At 39.3% G+C, this 20,940-nt stretch overlaps 1 protein-coding gene across 14 annotated transcripts in view; it reads right to left on the bottom strand.

Moving 5' to 3' along the window:
- Nucleotides 1-20,940, bottom strand: part of MAST4 (microtubule associated serine/threonine kinase family member 4) — a 548,534-nt gene that overhangs the window by 96,826 nt on the left and 430,768 nt on the right. For all 14 annotated transcript variants that reach the window (XM_073680217.1, XM_073680208.1, XM_073680206.1 and 11 more), the window contains 3 exons: nt 19,030-19,099; nt 17,062-17,140; nt 777-931 (listed from right to left, as the gene is read on the bottom strand). In XM_073680217.1, the coding sequence (XP_073536318.1) occupies nt 777-931; nt 17,062-17,140; nt 19,030-19,099 (304 nt within the window). The remainder of the gene's footprint in view (nt 1-776; nt 932-17,061; nt 17,141-19,029; nt 19,100-20,940) is intronic.

Below are 20,940 nucleotides of genomic sequence, written 5' to 3' on the forward strand. Positions count from 1 at the left end.
CCCCCTGTCATTGACTTTTGAAATGACTGATGACTCATACAGTGAAAATTGACCTCCTGTTTCTACATAGATCTTAAAACGATTCAGCCAATCAGTTTTTAATCACGTGATGTCATAGACCTAATGGAAAAGAGAAGAATTAACTGGGGAGAAAGGCAAAATGAGCAATTGTAAGCACACTGTGCTATATAATATGATGATTGCAATAAAATATATTAAGAGGATAAAAATTTTGATGGGGGAGCTTCTTTAAGTCTATAGCAAGGATGATTTTGCCAATATTGCATTAGACATGACAATTTTAGCGTTATTGTTTTCTGTACTCATATACAAAAAGCTTCCGATCAGCTATGATAAGTTGGATAAGTTGAATATAGTTAAAGTTTGATAGAGTCTGTTCCTTACATCTGTAATCCATAAATCTTAAGATTATCAGAAAGACTGCTCAGATTGACCCTTATTGATGCTAAAATTAGGGTTCTACCGCCTTATAAAAGTTGTTTTTTTGCTCTGAGCATAATGGTACAGGATAGTACTAAAGCAATTGTAACTGGACTTTGCCGACACCCTATACGATGATAGAACTTCAAAACCCACCCAAGCAACGAAGAATTCAAAGTTATCAGAAAATAAACGTTCTATAAGACTGATCACGTTCTTGTAAACAATTTGTATTCAGAGGTTGACTATTCGATGATCACATTTCACATTTAGAACAAGACTAAATTTAATCCTGATTGATTATTTCTTCGGTGACAGTAGAAGACTTCACACACCTGAGACTCCTGGAGCGAGGGCGCAGCGGTGTGTTCCGGCATCTGTCATCGCTGGCAATGCTCTCCGTGCAGAAATGTTTGGACAAAAAATGTAGTTCGTCGGGTGTTGGTTGATATGGTAACTGGTGTAGCTTCTCCTGGGACGAACAGGAGGACTGTGGAACATACAAGAGGGTTAACATACATGTGGACTACCTTCATAGACTACGTTCTTGAGATGTCATTGCAGATTTCGAGGAGCCTACAAAAATTAGCAGTGATCACCATCAAAGACTGTTTATTGTTTATATGTCTGCATCTGTCCCCAGTGTAAAGGAATCATGTCTACAAAGCACAACTGTCTATTTCAGATTGTATAAATCTCTTTTAAATGTCAGGCCAGAAGGTTAGTTGGAGGAGAATATAAAATGGATGATATCAGCAATGTGGATATTTTTTTTGTTGACAGGCAAAAGGAAATTGGACAATGACAAGTCATTACCGGCTGGTTCTCTACTGAATACCCAAATCTCATTGCAGCCTAAAAGAAAATCTTTGATGATGTACGACGAGATAGAAAGGTCAAATCTAGCAATAAAGTATGCATTATTCACAAACCTACAGACAATTGCGAACAGCATACACAAATCCCTGCTTCATATATTTTACCAATTTAAAGCCTATCGAAATTGAGAAAGAAAATAAGTACCTGCATGTTAGACAAACATAAAAACTGTCCACCGTAGAGAAGAACCAGATGATTACACACTCAATGCACAGCGGATCGAGTCCACTGTCAGGAACTACCCTAATACCTCAATCAAAACAATGTATCTTAAAGAAGCACTTGAATCAAAGTTTTTATCCTCTTAATATATTGCAATCATCATATTATATGGCACTGTGTACTTACAATTGCTCATTTTGCCTTTCTACCCAGATAATTCTTCTCTTTTTCATCAGGTCTATGATATAACGTGATTATAATCTAACTAGCTGAACCCTTTGGTAGAAAGGCAAAATGAGCAATTGTGAGTACACAGTGCTGTACAATATGACTGCAATATATTAGAATAAAAACATTGATGGGAGGAGTGCTTCTTTAACTGTTTGACCATTCTTGAGTTTGTTTTATTCTGTGCAGATTACAGTATATGGAAACCATAAACCATTATTACTACATTATGTGTATTTAGTCCTATGTGGCACCTGACTGTGAAAGGGCTGTGGGTCAGAATTACTAATTAGGTTGATTATTTCACATAAATCTTTCTATTCATATTTTGAAGCATTTCGATCTCTAAGTGCTAATGAGCTGACTAGGATGTGTTGTATACAAGTCATAATTAGCGAGTCTATAACGTGCAAAGCCCCCTACGTTTGATAATCCGCGGCTCTAATATGTCGTCAAGACACATTGTAGACAAAATCTGGCAATATCCCATCTTCACATTTGTCTGGACAATGTTTGACCCAACCTATGGTCCACTGACATTAAGATGGGTATAAAAGAACAAGGATGTCCTGAGCAGAATCTTCTCCTAGCTCAGATTTAGGATGGCTTAAAGAGGACTTGTCACCAGGTCAAAACTGAATATTTTTTGCTCATATTTAATTCCTGCTGCTCCCCTGAGTACTTCAGTTTCTGTTTTGTTTTTTTTTTACATATACTACATGGTTCTAAAGATATAGGCCTTTTTGTTTAGTTCTAAATTTTATAGGCTTTATAAAGGGGTGTGTAGCCTAATGGGTTCTGCGGGGGTGGTGTCTTTTGGCTGCTCTGCATTATTCCCCTGTGAGAAATGCCCTAGTGGTATGTGTTGAGCGAGTATGTTCTATTAACCCTTTCGCCGAGTATGCTCGGGCCGAGCTCTGAGTATTTCCAGCTGCTCGGTGATATGGTTGAATCGCTCCCGTGTGCATGATTTGCAACTGTTTGACAGCTTTATTACATGGGAGGAATGTGTAAGAAATAGACATTCCTCACATGTAATAAAGCTGTCAAACAGTTGCAAATCATGCACACGGGAGCGATTCAAACATATCACCGAGCAGCTGTAAATATTCGGAGCTCGGCCCGAGCATACTCGGACAGAACATACTCGCTCAACACTAGTCAAGACCATAAAAATTAGCAGAAAATAAAAAAAGAGCATATCTATGGCACTGCATGATGGATTTGAAAAGAACAAAAAAATAGCATGCTCAGGGGAGAAGCGGGAATAAAATGAGAGCAAAAACTGGCCACTTTTCACCTGCTGGCTGGTCCTCTTTAAAATGGCATGGCCTCATCTGTCTACATCAGTGGCTGACATCATGGAGCCATCTCCACCATCCACCCTCTATTTCCTAGCATCATACATTCAAGAAGCATAGAAGCAATATAGTTGATAGCAGGGAGTATCACTTGGATTACACAGGTTTTGTCTGTACTTTGTTGCTGTAGAGACACACAGCTCTGCATAATTATAGGCGCATTTTTATTTATGATAATAATTTATTATAATATTTTATTATAATATTTTATTAGAATATATTATAATAAATAATAATAATTTATTTGCAAAGCTGATTCATTTTAAATTGTACATTCATGGACACAATTATAAAATTTAAAAAATAATAGTTAGAAAGGTGGCCTTTAAGCCTTCCAGGAAGAGTGCTTTGTGCTTGAAGGGGTATTCCCATTTTAAAGAGCTTTTGCAAACTTTCACTTCTCAACTGGATAGGTAAGTGCGGGAGGTCCTGAAACCCCTACACAAATATATTGGTAGTAAGAATGCCTGCTAGGTAAAACCTTTGAATAAGGCCACGTTCACACGTTCAGTATTTGGTCAGTATTTCATATCAGTATTTGTAAGCCAAAACCAGGAGTGGGTGATAAATACAGAAGTGGTGACGTGTTTCTATTATACTTTTCCTCTGATTCTTCCTCTCCTGGTTTTGGCTTACAAATACTGATATAAAATAGTGACGAAATACTGAATGTGTGAACGGGGCCTAACCGGAAGACCCATTTAATGCCACTTTTTAAAATGTTGAGATGATTAATGTGGTTGACAAAATCCTGCCACATTCCCATGCTGGTAGATCAATGCACAGCATGATCAGTATAGACACACACATACATATAGCAAGTGTGTGTTTTTTGAGTACTGTGTGTAGATTACATATCCATAACAAATACAAAAAACTGTTGTTTAATACCCATGTCGCCTTAAAAAACAAACACACACTTCCTAAAAACATTCTTTGCATTTAAGAGGCCATTCGTTTTCCACACAGATGGCATAAAACAAATGACTTTCAGGTTCTCTCTGATAATGGGAATGACCTCGGCTTCACTGCGGCTCTGGATTGCTCTTCATCTGGGCTCACTACATATACACGTGTTTATCAGATACCTTTGTTTGGATGGTGGCAGAGTTCATTGCAGGGAGCGTGCTGCCACTGATTGCTTATATATTACTGGGAGACTCGGTGCCTCTACATCAAATATTTTATTACTGTATAGACAGGATGTGTTGACAGTTTCTGATTAGCTACAGGATTTGATTGTCAGAAACAAATCTCCTTTCTTTGTATCCGGACATCTCAAGGATCTTAAGACCTTGAAACTGAAGTGGGCAACAGGACCTTTAAAATGAGGTTAGCAGGCAGGCAGAAAATAAAGTGAACCCCAGGAATGTAAGGGGATGAATAACGAGAACACTGGAAATAGTAGGCGACCAATCCCACTCCACAGAGCATTTCTTAGGAATTACGGTAATATGTATGTTAGGAAAATAAAGGACTTGAAGGTCATCAAGAAAAAAATGGAACACCTTGGTAGACAAATATTTCAGATGGCCACAGTTGAATCATCTGTCATCCGTGGTTGGTCTGTAGGGATTGTCACTTGATCTCTTCCTTTAAGGCTAATTGTCATCTCCATTAGGGGCTTTCATCTAAGCCAAGAAAAATGTAATTCAGAAGGAAACTAATGGAGCCATAAAGGCAAACAAATTCCAAAATTAACAACTTTGAACACAATTTCACATTTTGTTTGGTGGCGTCAGCCTTATACTGGACACAATAGTGCAGCAGACAATGACGGAAGTGGTCAAACAAACACAGTCCAAAGTTGCAATCCGTAATCAGTTTGCCTCAATGGCTTCTTAATCAGGGCTGTGGAGTCGGTAAGACAAACCTCCCACTCAAGACTCCTCAATTTCCCTGACTCCCGACTCCACAGCCCTGCCTGACTACTGAGCATGTACATAAAGTGCAGCACAGATTCATCTCAACTAAAAGCCCAGATCCTTAGATCAGGAATAGAAAAGACATTTATAAGACATTTCATAACTTTCCCAAATTCTTATGAAAACATTTACAGCACATCCTGCATTGAACTACTGTACCTAATGTATTATATATTTAAGGAGTCTGAGTCGGTCCATTGTATACCGACTCCACCAAAATGGACACCGACTTGAACTCCATGACTCGGATTCCACAGCCATGTTCTTAATCCCGTTTTTCTTGGCTTCAGACAGAAGTCCCTGAAGGAGTTCGGCAAGTGTGAAACTAGCCTAACAGGGTCTCAGGCTGATTTTCTCTTTTTGACATATCTAACCTATGCTTATCTAACCACTCTTCCCAACAAAGAGGAAAATATTCAAACAATTCGCCGAACCAGATTTTTTTCAGAAACTGGTCTTTGGTCAGAGTTTGATATCATCTTTTGTGTCATGCAAAAAGAATAAATGAAGGCAATATGTGGTCAAAAATGTTTTGTAGCACCCCCTTACACAAAGTTATTTTTACATGGTTGCACCTACTGCAGAAACGCAAGTGCCAATACCAGGTAGTTTGTTTAGAAATTCAGTTTCAAATACCATTTTTGGAACATTCTCAATTAATATAAGGTTTTATTTTTAACTCAATGAGCTAAAAAGAGGGCATCAACAAACCATTTCTATAGGAGGACACTGTCTGAGCATTATACAAAGCCTATTCATTTCAACAGGCACTATGTACTACTTCACTTCTCATGGCCTGGTTCTCATGTTGGGGAATTAAACATCAGAGCTGATGACTTATTGTTGAATACATGTTTATTAGGGTGGTGATGTTTTTGTAAAAAGTGTTTTTCAACATTGATAAAAAAAGAAGAATCAACCGGGAATCTACTTGCATACATAGGAGAGCAGTCCGAATAATGGGGAATCATCATGGAGAAGTGGCCGTCACTATTCATAGTCTAGTCATTACATAGGTACAAAGGGAAATCTCATTGAAAATAATGACTTATATTTGTGTCAATGAGGAGGATTTATATCATATTGTAACATTTTAATTACAGGTAATTAAACAGTAAGACTAATAGATGACTATGGACAATTGGCCTTGAGCCAAGCAAAATGCATTAACGCATAGGTATTGACTTGCACAATAACAGGAAGGATGTGACAAACTCCGCTGTCACCACTTGTGGTCTTGTAGAACCAATGTATGCTTCATAAATAGGAGGTGATATGTTTGTACAGGTGTTTGTAGAAATAATTACATGTCTAATGACATCTGAACACCGCAACATCATATGTGTTAGCGGAACATCTCTTCCCAGAACCTCGGGTAATATTATGTTACATTTTTTGCTGATGTAACCATGTCTTCTCGTTCAAGAAAAACGTCCTTCTAGTTGTGCGCTACTTCCGTCTTTCACTGAAACGAAGGGTTCAGGCCAGCGATAAACTGTTTTTTTACCACTGAAATCTCCCAGATTAACCTTCTAGAAAACCGTTCTGATGAGGCTTCATCGAAGGTCAGTCTAGAAGTCATGATTGTTGTAGCAGGGGTCAGGCCACTTCTTTTGGCCGGATGTATATCATGAGTATATGTAGCCTTTTTCTACACCGCTGAGCGGTTCTTATTGCTATACCTTTTAATTACACAATTATGACACATGAGGGAGGGTGCCCTATTGTAGCATTAATATGTCATAGGGACCCTCCTATCAGCCAGAAAAAAAGTTAGCCCATCTATGCATTAGACCGCTGGCCAATTCTTTTTGCATGTATGGGTACATATGCAATCGTAGGAAAATTCTTCTTACAGATGGGTCTACTCTTACTGCAAATTACTTTAAGAGCATTTTTTTCCCAAATTTAGAGCCTTATGACAAGTGAAATCACGTGGGGGCCTTTTTTTTTTCTTTTTTTTTTAAGTTGGTCACGCACAACATGGTAAGTCGAGCCAATAACAAAAGTAAAGGCTCCACCCTTAAGCCGCAGGTAGCTTTAATTATAGCAGGATCCTACCTTCCCATATACATGTAGGCGTCAGTCTAAGAGAGGATTCACATTACATGGGTTCCCAGCAACGAGAATCGCCTTACTGTGGCTGCCGGGTACCCATGAATTGGCCAATTTATGCGCTAAGTATTCTCAGTTATTCCTATTTTCCTGATGGAGTTCAAATTTCATATATTTCATGTTTGCATACTATAGCGCTACAGAGAACTACTTTATTTGTTAGATAATAACAAAGGTAAAGAAAGACACATTGTCCATCGTGGTCCAGATTCATCAAAGCAATTTCGCCAGAATTCTTGTATAAATTGTTGGAAAAGTTGTAAAATTTTTGCACAACTCGTAGTTTTGCAAAAATGTTGAGACTTTTAGCGGTTTCACGCCAGTTTCTCACAGCTTCGCCAAAATGGGTTGAGATGGGGTGGGGGCAAAACGGTACAGCTCATCTAATACATGATGAGCTGTGGCATTACTTACACTAGAAATCTTACTCTAGTCAAGGACTGGAGTAACATTTGTGGCATGGGGCACAGAGGTCCACACAACTTGGCAAACGCCTTGGATTCACTAAGAGGCGTGTGCCTCTTACTCCTACATGTCCTCTCCTCAAGACTGGAGAGAAAATCTTGATGAATTGAGGCCATTGTCTACATCACAATGTCAAAAGCGGCACCAGGTGAAATCATCAGTCGTCAAGTGTGGAGATATGGGAAAACTAGGGAAAGATGTCCAAGAAAAGACCAAAGGAGCAAACATGGCAGCCACCCCAGATCTGTAACCATCAGGTGTCAAGTGTGGAGATATGGAAAAACTAGGGAGAGATGTCCTAGAGAAGACTAAAGGAGCAAACATGGCAGCCACCCCAGCTCTCTCCCCAGATCTGTAACCATCAGACGTCAAGTGTGGAGATATGGGAAAACTAGGGAAAAATATAAAAAAGAGAAGACTAAAGGAGAAAACATGGCAGCCACCCCAGCTCTCTCCCAAGATCTGTAACCATCAGACGTCAAATGTGGAGATATGGGAAAACTAGGGAGAGATGTCCTAGAGAAGACTAAAGGATCAAACATGGCAGCCACCCCAGCTCTGTCCCAGATCTGTAACCATCAGGTGCCAAGTGTAGAGATATGGGAAAACTAGGGGAAAATGTCCTAGAGAAGACTAAAGGAGCAAACATGGCAGCCACCCCAGCTCTGTCCCAGATCTGTAACCATCAGACGTCAAGTGTAGAGATATGGGAAAACTAGGGAGAGATGTCCTAGAGAAGACTAAAGGAGCAAACATGGCAGCCACCCCAGCTCTCTCCCAAGATCTGTAACCATCAGACGTCAAGTGTGGAGATATGGGAAAACTAGGGAGAGATGTCCTAGAGAAGACTAAAGGATCAAACATGGCAGCTACCCCAGCTCTCTCCCAAGATCTGTAACCATCAGACGTCAAGTGTGGAGATATGGGGAAACTAGGGAGAGATGTCCTAGAGAAGACTAAAGGAGCAAACATAGCAGCCACCCCAGCTCTGTCCCCAGATCTGTAACCATCAGACGTCAAGTGTAGAGATATGGGAAAACTAGGGAGAGATGTCCTAGAGAAGACTAAAGGAGCAAACATGGCAGCCACCCCAGCTCTGTCCCAGATCTGTAACCATCAGACGTCAAGTGTAGAGATATGGGAAAACTAGGGAGAGATGTCCTAGAGAAGACTAAAGGAGCAAACATGGCAGCCACCCCAGCTCTCTCCCAAGATCTGTAACCATCAGACGTCAAGTGTGGAGATATGGGAAAACTAGGGAGAGATGTCCTAGAGAAGACTAAAGGATCAAACATGGCAGCTACCCCAGCTCTCTCCCAAGATCTGTAACCATCAGACGTCAAGTGTGGAGATATGGGAAAACTAGGGAGAGATGTCCTAGAGAAGACCAAAGGAGCAAACATGGCAGCTACCCCAGCTCTCTCCCAAGATCTGTAACCATCAGACGTCAAGTGTGGAGATATGGGGAAACTAGGGAGAGATGTCCTAGAGAAGACTAAAGGAGCAAACATAGCAGCCACCCCAGCTCTGTCCCCAGATCTGTAACCATCAGACGTCAAATGTGGAGATATGGGAAAACTAGGGAGAGATATAAAAGAGAAGACTAAAGGAGAAAACATGGCAGCTGGTCCAGCTCTGTCCCAAGATCTGTACTGAACCATTGGATGGTTTTCCCGGAAACACATATGTAATATATAATATCTGTGTGCGTCTTGTAATTGGTATATGGATAAGATACATTATGTATCATATTGTGTGAATAAGATGTTAAGTCTTCGATTCTAAAGACTAACTTAACATTTAAAGTAAACTTTACACAGCCCCATAATCGTGAAGCTACCGCTATCTGCATTTTCCTTGTAAAACATGCACCACGCACCAGGAGCTATATTTCATGAGCAAGTCCTTACCAAACTGACATCTTTATAGTAGTGAGGTAAAAAAAATCATTTTAGACTGCATAAAAGAGACACCGGAGAGAAAGCAAGCAACCAGCCACTGCATCGATAAACTATGACCTGTCTTCTCAGATATAGGTCAAACACTTCCAAGAATAATTTAAGAGATCTATGCTGAAGAGTAAATGTAAAGTGGAATTCCCTGGATGGACGGAGGACGGGGGTAAGGATAGTATATAGTGTGGAGTGACAAATGCTGTCAACATCTATTTAGATGATTGGTGTAGTCACAACAGAATCTGGCCTGACACTAATGGAGAGAGAGTAACCCAATTTCACAAGGACAAGTCGTGCATCAAGTTGATGAGACTCACATCCTAGGCCACCGGCTATCAGGGGAAGGAGAGGAAACAAAGTCATTTCTTTCAGGTCTCAAACTTTATTATGCTACTGTGACCAAATATTGTCTACTTGGCAAAAGTTGGTTCGTCTTAGTCAACGAAATCAAGAACCAAACTGTTCATGTTTAAGAAATTTGTGACATCAGAAAATTATAGCCCAAAAGATAGAATTTATAGGTTATGATATTGGAATGAAAACCTCAGGCAGATAACAGCAGATATGTCACGTCCATGTGTACAGTAAGTGTGGTGGTGATATTATGGGATACAAAATCATATGGCTATTGTTGAGGAAAAGACTGATTGCATGAACTATGATGACTAGTAGGCCTAGAGATGTGGGCTTTCCTTACATTTATTCTTGGCTTGACAAATCCATAGATGTATGGAGGGAGATAACCAAACAGAAAAATTCTGATACTCTGTCAAGAGAGGTTGTATTATATGTGGCCACAAAGTGGTTATGGTGTAAATTCCAATCTGGTGAGTGTTTTAATAACATGTTGCAATGATGTAGTCAATTTATCCTTTGAAAAACTGGAGTTCTTAATAAAATTTGCAAAAAGGTAAAAAAAAGTTATTTTTTATTTCTGTCCAGTGTGGAAAGTTATGAAACTTTATTAGTTGTGTTATCTTCTTCTTCATTCCTATAAGAAATTGCATGCAAGTTGCTTCCAAACCCCTGCTTTTCCCAGTCTATTAGCCTGCCATCAGCTGCACCAATATCACAACATACTCATTTGGAGTACAGATGATGGCAGTGAATGGGTCAGCTCAGCAGCTGTGTCCTCCTCTGATTGTTGTCCTGATCAGAACAATCTCCTGCACTAACTTATCCCTAGTGCTAGTGGGACACAAATTCTGACCCTATAACTACCATCATCTGTACTCCAAAAAATTCTGTATCAATGCAGTTGAAAGTAGGCAAATAAACTGGGGAAAAGCAGGTGTTTGGAAGCCACCGACATGCAATTTTTTAAAGCAACAAAGACAAATCTAATAATTTTGTCCAACATAGAAAGTTATGAAACTTTGAAAATCACTTTTAAAAATAAAAGTTTAGTTGCTCTTTAAGAGTGGAAACATTTGTAATCTACCTATAAGATGCCCAAGGTCCACAAATTCCCATCTGTATATGAAATAAAAGTCATAGCATCCATCAGGTTTTAGGAGGCCATTTGTCCAACATCAGAGCTTCCCTTAATATTCAGACTGAAGACTCGCGCAGTACTTGTCATCACATATGGAGGAGGCACACCCAAGCACAACATGTCAACATGTGCCATTTCATAAGAATAATTGATCAGACAGAAGATACACCTTGACAGTACTGACCTTGGCACAAATGTTTTCTTATCTAAACCCTTTCTCTACAGGAAAAAGCCTGCATGGACATGTCTAGTCAAGTGGAGTGCTGGCATCACCCAAGTGTTACCCAATCTGCCAATGCAATGCCAATCCACATGCTTTTGTCGCTTTCTAAATTTCCCTGATTTGATGCCATGTTATCATTGAAATATCGGACTTCATTACTATCCTCTATATGAACATTAAACTTCTCAGGCTTTTAAAAGAAAGTAGAAAAAAATCTAAGAGAGAGTCAGCAGTGGCCATAGATTAACACAAAATAAAGCTCCACTGTGGATGTATGTTATATCTCCAGCAGGGTCCACAAAACCATCACCGCAACTACGGTAATTCACAAATATACGTAGCTATATACTGTATATACACACACATAATGCTTCTCATTAGGGCCTTTAGTAGACAGAAGGGGACACGTTTGCTGAACAGTACCGCATTTCTACACACGGCAGGAGCAGGTTTCCACTGAATATACTAGATTTCTTGACATCTTCATAAAGTAGACTATTCTTTCTGTTAAAATAGCACAAAGTCAGAATAGATTCTTAGGATAGGTGATCAATGTGTCCATTCATTGTTTATCCACAGAGAGTGGCGTATATACAAGTGGAGTGCCTTGAAAAAGTATTCATACCCTGTGAACGTTTCCGCTTTTTTTTCACGTTACACCCACAAACTTAAATATATTTTATTGGGATTTTATGTGCTATACCAACACAAAGTAGCCAGTATTTGTGACATGTAAAAGGAAATAGTACATGGTTTTCTAAATAATATAGAAATATAAGTCTGAAAATTGGGATATGCATTTGTATTCATCCTCCTGGAGTCAATACCTTATAGGAACACGTTTCGCTGCAATTCTGCTGCAAGTCTTTTGGGGTTTGTCTCTACCAGCTTTGCATATCTGGAGACTGAAATTTTTGCTCGTTCTTCTTTGCAAACTCGCTCTAACACCGTGAGATTGGATGGTGGGTGTCTGTGAGCAGCAATTTTCATGTCTTGCCAGAGATTCTCAATGGGATTTAGGTCTGTACTATGACTGGACTATTCACACACATGAATATGCTTTGATCTATCTAAACCATTCCATTGTAGCTCTGGCAGTAGGTTTAGGGTCATTGGCCTCTTGGAAGGTGAACCTACACCTCAGTCTCAAGTCTTTTGCAGCCTCTAACAGGTTTTCCTCAGGATTGCCCTGTATTTAGCTCCATCCATCATCCCGTCAACTCTGACCAGCTTCCCTGTCCCTGCTGAAGAAAAGCATCCTCACATCATGATGCTGCTGCCCCCACCATGTTAGATGGTGGGGATGGTGTTTTCAGAGTGATATGCAGTGTTACTTTTCTGCCACACATATTTTTCATTTAGGTAATAAAGTTCTACTTTGGTCTTCATCTGACCAGAGCACCTTCTCCCACATGCTGGCTGTGTCCCCTACATGGCTTTTTGCACACTGCTATCGAGACTTCTAATGGGTTGCTTTCAAAATTGACTTCTTCTTGACACTCTTCCATAAAGTCCAGATTTGTGGAGAATACAACTAATAGTTGTCCTTGGGCAGATTTTCTTACCGGAGTTGGGGATCTCTTGCAGCTCTTCCAGAGTGACCCTGGACTTCTTGGCTGGCAGTTTAGGTGGATGACCATGCCTTGGTAGGTTTGAGGTTGTACCATACTCCTTCCATTTTTGGATGATGGATTTTATGACTTTTATATATCCTAACCCTGCTTTACTCTCTTCCACAACTTTATCCCTGACCTGTCTGGTGTGTTCTTTGGTTTTCATGATGCTGTTTGATCCCTCATGTTTTCAAAAAAATCTCTGAGGCCTTAACAGAACAGCTGTAGTTATACTGAGAATAAACTTCACACAGGTGGACTCAGTTTACCGTATGACTTCTAGGGGCAATTGGGCAGTCAGGATTTATTTAGGGGTATCAGACTTAAGGGGATTGAATACAAATGCACATCACAATTTTCAGATTTATAGTTTTAAAATATTTAGAATATAGGTATCATTTCCTTTACACTTCACAAATACTTGCTACGTGTTGGTATATCACATAAAATATATTTAATTTTGTAGGTGTAACTTGAAAAAATGTTGAAAAGTTCATGGGGTATGTACGCTTTTTCAAGCCACACTATGTCTGTGGCTGCTACTGGAGTTTTGCAGTACAGCCTTATTCAGATATCCATGTTTTTCAAGTATGAAAAAAAAAATAGTACCAGTGTCAGTGTATAGTCCACGTGTCCGTTTCTACCATCAGTGTGTCATCGGTGTTTTTCACGGATGGATGAATAAATTATAAAGCTTCTCCTATCCTTTACAATGTTGAATACGGATTGTACACAGATGCCATTTGTGTGCTGTCCGACTTTTTCACAAACCCACAGACTTGTATTGGCACGCTTCATCCATGCTGCTGAAAATAAAAATGGACATATCACCGTGATTTTTGCACGGACACAAGGTCTGTAAAAAACCACGGACATGTGAACAGTCTCATACACTATAATGGGTGCGTGTTCTTTCGGTGAGAAACACTGGTAGAATACGCACAGGTTTCTAAATGAGGTCTGAGGCCTCCATGTGCCGTCCATTCATAACATTGCAAAAGGTAGGAGAAAGTTTGTAATTTATTTATCCATATGTGAAAAACAGACACATGGAGATACACTGATGAAACTCGAGCCCAAAATACTGATGACAATTCTGCCATTTATTCATGCATGTGGCTAAACACGGCTGTCTGAATGCGGCCTAGGACAAAGCATAGTCCTTTAAAGGGAAACGGTCACCAGAAAAAAATGCTATTAAGCTGTAGATATGAAGTTAATCTGCAGGTTAAAAGCGTTCTAATGCTGCCCGGCGCCTGCACGTAGTCTAATGCAACATCGAGAAAATGAACTTTATTCCTCCCCCTCCCAGCAGCGTTCTGGTTTCAGTCACAGGGGTGGCACCGGCGCTGGTTAAGTTATCGCTCTGAGTATACAGAGCTGCGGCTGTAACCGCGCCCTGGCCCTGACTGACACTCCCTTTGCATTGGGGCTCAGCTGTCAGTCAGTGCCAGAGGTGTTGTTACAGCTGCCGAAGCCACCCCTGTGACAAACAGGAATGGTGCTGGGGAGAATAAAATTCATTTTCTCCCAGCAGTGTTTGGCTACGTGAATCCTGAGAAAATACCTTTACTTTATTCTATTGCTCCAGAAAGTTTATTTTCTTCAGTTTTTTTTCTCCAACTATAGATTAGAAAAGAAGAATAGAATATAATGATTTGTTGGAATTTGGAGTCTAAAATTTTCCATATTCAGATTCTCTTTTGTGGTAGCGAGTAATGAAAAAGTAGAAAAGTGTATGGATAGGCATGAAATAATCCATGGATAAATCACTCAGCAAATCATAAGAGTCTCTCTATGGCCGCCCAAAGCGTTATAAGCTAGACAGACCCAGCAAATAATCTTGGTAGCTACTCCGAATACTTGGGTTACGTAAACCATATACATGTAGGATCTGGAGAATATGTACTGCGAGAATACTTGGCTGGAACAAAGAAGCGTATCGTTCTCATTTCCCCTCCATTAACTAGCTATGATCAATGAGATGATAAGCATGCGGCCCTGCAGGATAAGCAAGCGCCAGCCTTTGTGTGGGGAACATGAAGTCCTGCTTTTGTGGCACAGGGATGAAGTTGTGAATAGAAAAGCTGGAGTGAGCGAGTGCTTGGAAATAGCAGCCAGTACATTCTCAATTACCAGGCGTGGTGATTAAAATGCAGATCGTGTTGCTTTTCCGGTTTCCCGAGCAAGTGAGCGACCGGGCCCATCACTCATGTAACAGACAGGAAAGGAGCGTCTGAGTAGCAACGGGGAAAATCCACAATGCACACAACTAATGGGAGCCACAAACTGCTCTAGAGGAGATAATAAGAGAGGAAAGCCGGCATGTAAAAGATCGCAGGTCACAATGTCAAGGTGAACCTACAAAATGCACCTACTAAGAGGTGCGGACGTCACCATGGTAACAGAATGCTGGGTCAATAGCAACCACCTACACGGATTAATTTACATCGTCACCGGATTAACCACGGAATACAGTGTGCAGCGCTGCTGGTATATCATCCATGTCATAAGTGATGCATATAGTCTAGGGGTCAGACGGCTTCATTTTCTGAAGCAACAGTTTATTTAATGTGGCTTGTGTGTATATAGAGATAGATATATATATATATATATATATATATATATATATAGTTAGCATACACCCCTAACTGCTCCTGAATTGCATTATGTTATACAATTTGTCAAGACAATACATTCCATACACACACACATATATATATTATATACACACAATGTATCTGTGTATTAATATATTTGCGTGCATATATATATATATATATATATATATATATATATATATATATATATATATATACAGTACAGACCAAAAGTTTGGACACACCTTCTCATTTAAAGATTTTTCTGTATTTTCATGACTATGAAAATTGTACATTCACACTGAAGGCATCAAAACTATGAATTAACACATGAGGAATTATATACTTAACAAAAAAGTGTGAAACAAATGAAAATATGTCTGTGTTTACTTGTGTTATCTTTCTCTAATATTTAAATTTGTTTTGTGATCTGAAACATTTAAGTGTGACAAACATGCAAAAGAATCAGAAATCAGCAAGGGGGCAAACACGTTTTCACACAACTGTATAAATTGTGCGCACACAATATAAAAATATTATGCATGCAGAATATTTTTAAAATATTTTGAAAACCATGCATAATTTCCTTTACAAATACTTGCTACTTTGTGGTGGTATATCACATACATTTCCTATAAAATACATTTAATTTTGTGTGTGTAACGTAAAAAAACGTGGAAAAGTTATCGGGGTATGAATACTTTTTCAAGGCACTTTATCTCTCTCTCTCTCTCTATCCATCTCTCTCTCTCTATCTATCCATCTCTCTCTCTATCTATCCATCTCTCTCTCTATCTATCCATCTCTCTCTCTATCTATCCATCTCTCTCTCTATCTATCCACACACACATTTTTTTACATGGAGCCAATGTGTGATATCTGGCAAGGTAATGGTATCCACTTAGGCATTCATTGGACGTATCATTTTCTTTTCATGTTTACATATTCCACAATGTTTAGTGCAAAATGTTAGAGTTTAGAGATGCATTAAGGAAGACCACATCTTTAGGTACGTTAAAAAGATTTTTTTAGAGAGAGTTTGTCCGTCACCAGATTTCACAGCACAAACTGCATTTTCTATTACACTGATCTCTTAGACCTCATGAGACTGGTGTACTTACTGTGAAAATCAATGTCAGACTAAATGTTTAATTCTAGTATTAAAATGAGAATTGTACGAGTTCAGCTAAATAGTGAGAACTCACAAGTCCAAGTGTATTCAGTCTCTGCCTGCCCAGTTTGACGGACAGCTTGCAGCTTGTACTCTACAATGTGAGATTTCGTGCGCAGCAGGGAGGAGGGATGCTGAGGAGTTGTCAGACAGGCTAGGTGATTGGAAATTAAGATTACACTTCGAAATGGATTATACAGCCGTTCTGTCATGGATTTTCAAAGTAAGCACACAAGCCTTATCAAGTACGAGATGATTATTTAACAGTGCATGCAGTTTGTTCTATGAAATCTGCTGACAGATCCGCATTAACCCCATCTGAAAGGGAAAACAGTCTAGTTGGATATGATAATATATTCGTTAGATATAATTGTTATAATAATATAATGGATATAATAATTTTATAAATAGTGAATAAAACAACTTACAGATACGGTGGAGCTCGGTGTATTCGTTCCATACCCAGATGAGGGCAGAGATGCCAAAGACCAACGGCGTCCATCTGTCCTGTTGTTCAATAGAAACAATGCAACAATTAGGGTTAGCTACATACAGGAGCTGTTATATGCACTGGTCTAGCTGCCAACACACCAGCAATCAGCTCAGGATTTAGAAGTAATATTGGTGAAATTATAAGCATAATTCTTATTACATTTATTGAAATCACAGCTAGAAGGAACCGGTGGTAAGAATTGGTGGCAATTATTTAAATATGGCCTAAATAGCAACAAGCTAATTTACTATAATTGGATGTAGCAGTGGCTGCATCACTAAGTGCTAGTATTAATCCTGCATATTATACTGAAGGGCTCGCACATGCATCTCGTTCACACGGCCATATTTGCTGTTGGCGTTCTTTTTGGGAATATGTTACCCTTTAGTATAAATATACAAGTTTTGCACTTTCTGGATGGTTTTATGTACAAAAAAATACACTGTGTAATACAGTAAAAGCTATGAAAATTACATTCCTAAAATCTCATCCACTCGCTACAAACATTTTGCATGTGACAATAAACAAGTGGTGCAGATATACAAACCTCCAGCATGTCAATATTTTGTGCGGAATTCAGTGCAGATTTCACCTTGCAATGCAAAAGGTGAAACCGGTGACAAATACCCAGCAAAAACCACAAGTATTGCAAATAGTGCTTGAAGTCAAACAGCAAAGAAGCTGTCAGTCAAGAAGGAGAAGGCGACGCCAACGTTGGTAATGGAAGAATGGACTGGTCAAGTAAAAGGCATTGCTGGACTTGTCTTTGCAGAAGCCACATGTGCATATAAATTATGGAGTGAAATTCTGCTGATAGATTCACATTCAATTATTATTTAAAAACAAATGAAAGTTTAGCTGGTTCATTGGTAACAAAAATAAAGCAACGATCCACAATTAAAGGGGTTGTCTAATTTTCTTAAATTGGTAAAATTGCAAAGTGATTGCACATATACAAGCAACTTTGTAATTTACCGCTTAACAACAATCCTCTCTACTTTTATTTTACAATTAACCTTTGCAATAAACTGTAATCTGTCAGCTTAGAGGTGGCTGGTTTCCCAGGAAAGGAGAATGCACTTACAAGCTGTTTGGTATACAGCTTGCAAGCGCTGCTCTGACGTTGGTCGGATAGCTGGATCAGGCCAGCCTCAGTGTTTGGCCACTGCCCCACTATCTGTATTTGGTCAGTATCCAGTCAGTATTTTTTCTCAGGAGTGGGAGCCAAAACCAGGTGAGGAACAATCAGAGAAAAGGTAGAATAGAAACAAGTCACCAATTCTGCATTTATCACCCACTGCTTGTTTTGGCTCCCACTCCTGAGAAAAAATACTGACCGAATACTGATAGTGGGGCCGTGGCCTTTCTCGGATGCTGCACAGGCTGAATCGAAGAGCACACAGTTTCTGCCAGCGGCTCATCCATGCCACTGTCCTAAACGGTCAGTCATCGGGAGCGCACCTCACCCTGGCAGGAAGGAAGCCAGGAGGCAGAGGAGCGGTGTACTTCTGAAGGCTGAAAGTGAGACATACCATACAGGTAAAAACAACACTGTCTTAAATGCCCCACATCTTGTCTCATTGTTTACTGTTTACAACCGAGAGCTAACAGATTATCATCCTTATAATGCTACGGCTGCTGCGGCGTAACGTATTATGATAATGTAATGTGTGTCAGGATAAAGGATGGGCAATAGAAATGGATTGACATGTAGTGTTTATTTAAAAACAGCCCCTACTGTGAGGATGTGCACAATAAACTAGGCATGCCAATTAATAATCATGAATAATGTGTTATTACCCAGCCACAAAGCATTAGAAAGCAATTAGACAAGATTAGGATGCTAATTAGACTCTATTGGAAGAAAAATTGTGCCCCATGTACTTTGGGACTAAGCCTCTACCTTCGTGCAAATGAAAAATGTGCGGAGGCGCTGGGGGAGAAGTTCCTGGGGCTGTCCTGTGGGCTGCTTCCTACAGAGAATAGAGGAGAGAAACGAAAACATGTAAATATAGGATATAGAACATAAGCATAAATAAATCATCCGAAAACCTACAAAAAAACAGACAGATCTTATATTCTCTTACAATGTATTCTAGTAAGGTCAATCAAATATTGCTACCTGGGAGAAAAACACTTTGTATTCTTACTTTGTGAAACGCACCAGTGTCTTCCATGGGGTACTTAAAGGAAAAAAGGTGCCGCCACCTTTGGTTTTATGCAGGAACATAGATTCTGAATAGCAAATCTGGTACAAGAACATTTTATTCCCAATGTGGCTATCTACTACATGCACAACAGGTTCACGGTAGTAAAGAAAAATTGGAAAAAGGAAAAATAAGGCATGATGGCTAATAAATATGATACAATTACCAGCATATACTGTGAACAGTAATGATAATAACTAGAATGGGCGTAATCTACAAAAGCTCCTCCTGAAGAAGCAGCGAAACGTCTGCAAGGTTGTCTGCCTCCTTATGTCCACATGTATCTACTTTTCTACTGATTGATATTATTATTATGGGAATTCCTATACTTTAGTTCTCACTGTGGGTTACACGATCTTTGTGAGCAGGGCATGTGTACTGGGACTCCCTGTTTTTTAGGAGATAGTTCCTGTATTGTTTTACATTTATTATATGCTGTCATGTATTATTAAAATATTTTTTTTTATTTATGTTTTGTCATTTTTAAGCTAGATTGTAGGTTAATTATTTACATATGCTGCAGGCTTACTTTGTACTCTTTTTTATTGCTGCTATAGGTATTTTGTAGAACAACCTACATATGAATACCCAGGTATTCACAAAACCACTCACACAGTAATAAGATAAAATACATTTTATTTTGTACAATTAAAAACATGTAACATGCACAAATACACATAAGTGAGGAATTTAAAGAGAAAGGATCTACTTTTGGACGGTAATTATGGACAGTGGTAGGTCCAAGTGGCCAGGGTTAGTTCCAAAATATCTGCCGTGCCACATATTAGTACAATTACATAGTCGAATTGACCTCCATAAATAGGGATAAGCTATGTAAGCAAAGATTTATGTCTTACCCATGGTGTAACAAAACGACGACCAAGACTACCACAGTCACCCCGAGGCGCGTTTCCCACTGATTCTTTATCAAGGGGAGTGTTTTCCTAATAATTGATGGGGAGACAGATAGCGAGCAATCGGTCTATAGCCTTATACAAATATATATGGTCTTTGAATATTTGTATGATTTTAGGTATTTTGTAGGCAACACCCTACAAAAGTTGTTCTACGGTAGTTGCAGAAAAAAAAAAAATCACAGATGCATTTTATTACAAGTATCCAAAAGTTCACCATTTTTCCAGACTGTATTTATGGATAAATTGGCAACCCTGCACTCAATGGAATGAGAATATATCATGGGCTCTTGTATCACATCATGCTTGGACTGTGGACATCATTCTGAAGTACAGATGACTCACGCCATAGATGTACTTCAGACTAAGACAGTCTCATACATTACATGCCTGATGAAAATGATTCATATGATAAAATCAAATTCCCCTTACAATCTAGCAGTGGTTTTCATTAATTGATTTGCCTTTAACTCCAGTGCACCAGCCGGTCCCAGGGATCAAAAGATAAATATTTCTGTAACTATATTCAATGACACGGCTATTTATTACTACCCGATATAAGCAGGTCAATGTGAGCACACGCTGAGAATTTGGAGCAAACGTTTCTGCAACAAAAACAATGTTTGTCAGGGAAAAAACGCAAAGTAAAACGTGCGTTTTTGTGTGCATTTTTTCACATTCAGTAGACTAGGT

The sequence above is a fragment of the Phyllobates terribilis genome, unplaced genomic scaffold, assembly GCF_046119375.1.
Source record: "Phyllobates terribilis strain yellow unplaced genomic scaffold, ASM4611937v1 Scaffold_1__5_contigs__length_1240528914, whole genome shotgun sequence".
Taxonomy (NCBI): Eukaryota; Metazoa; Chordata; class Amphibia; order Anura; family Dendrobatidae; genus Phyllobates; species Phyllobates terribilis.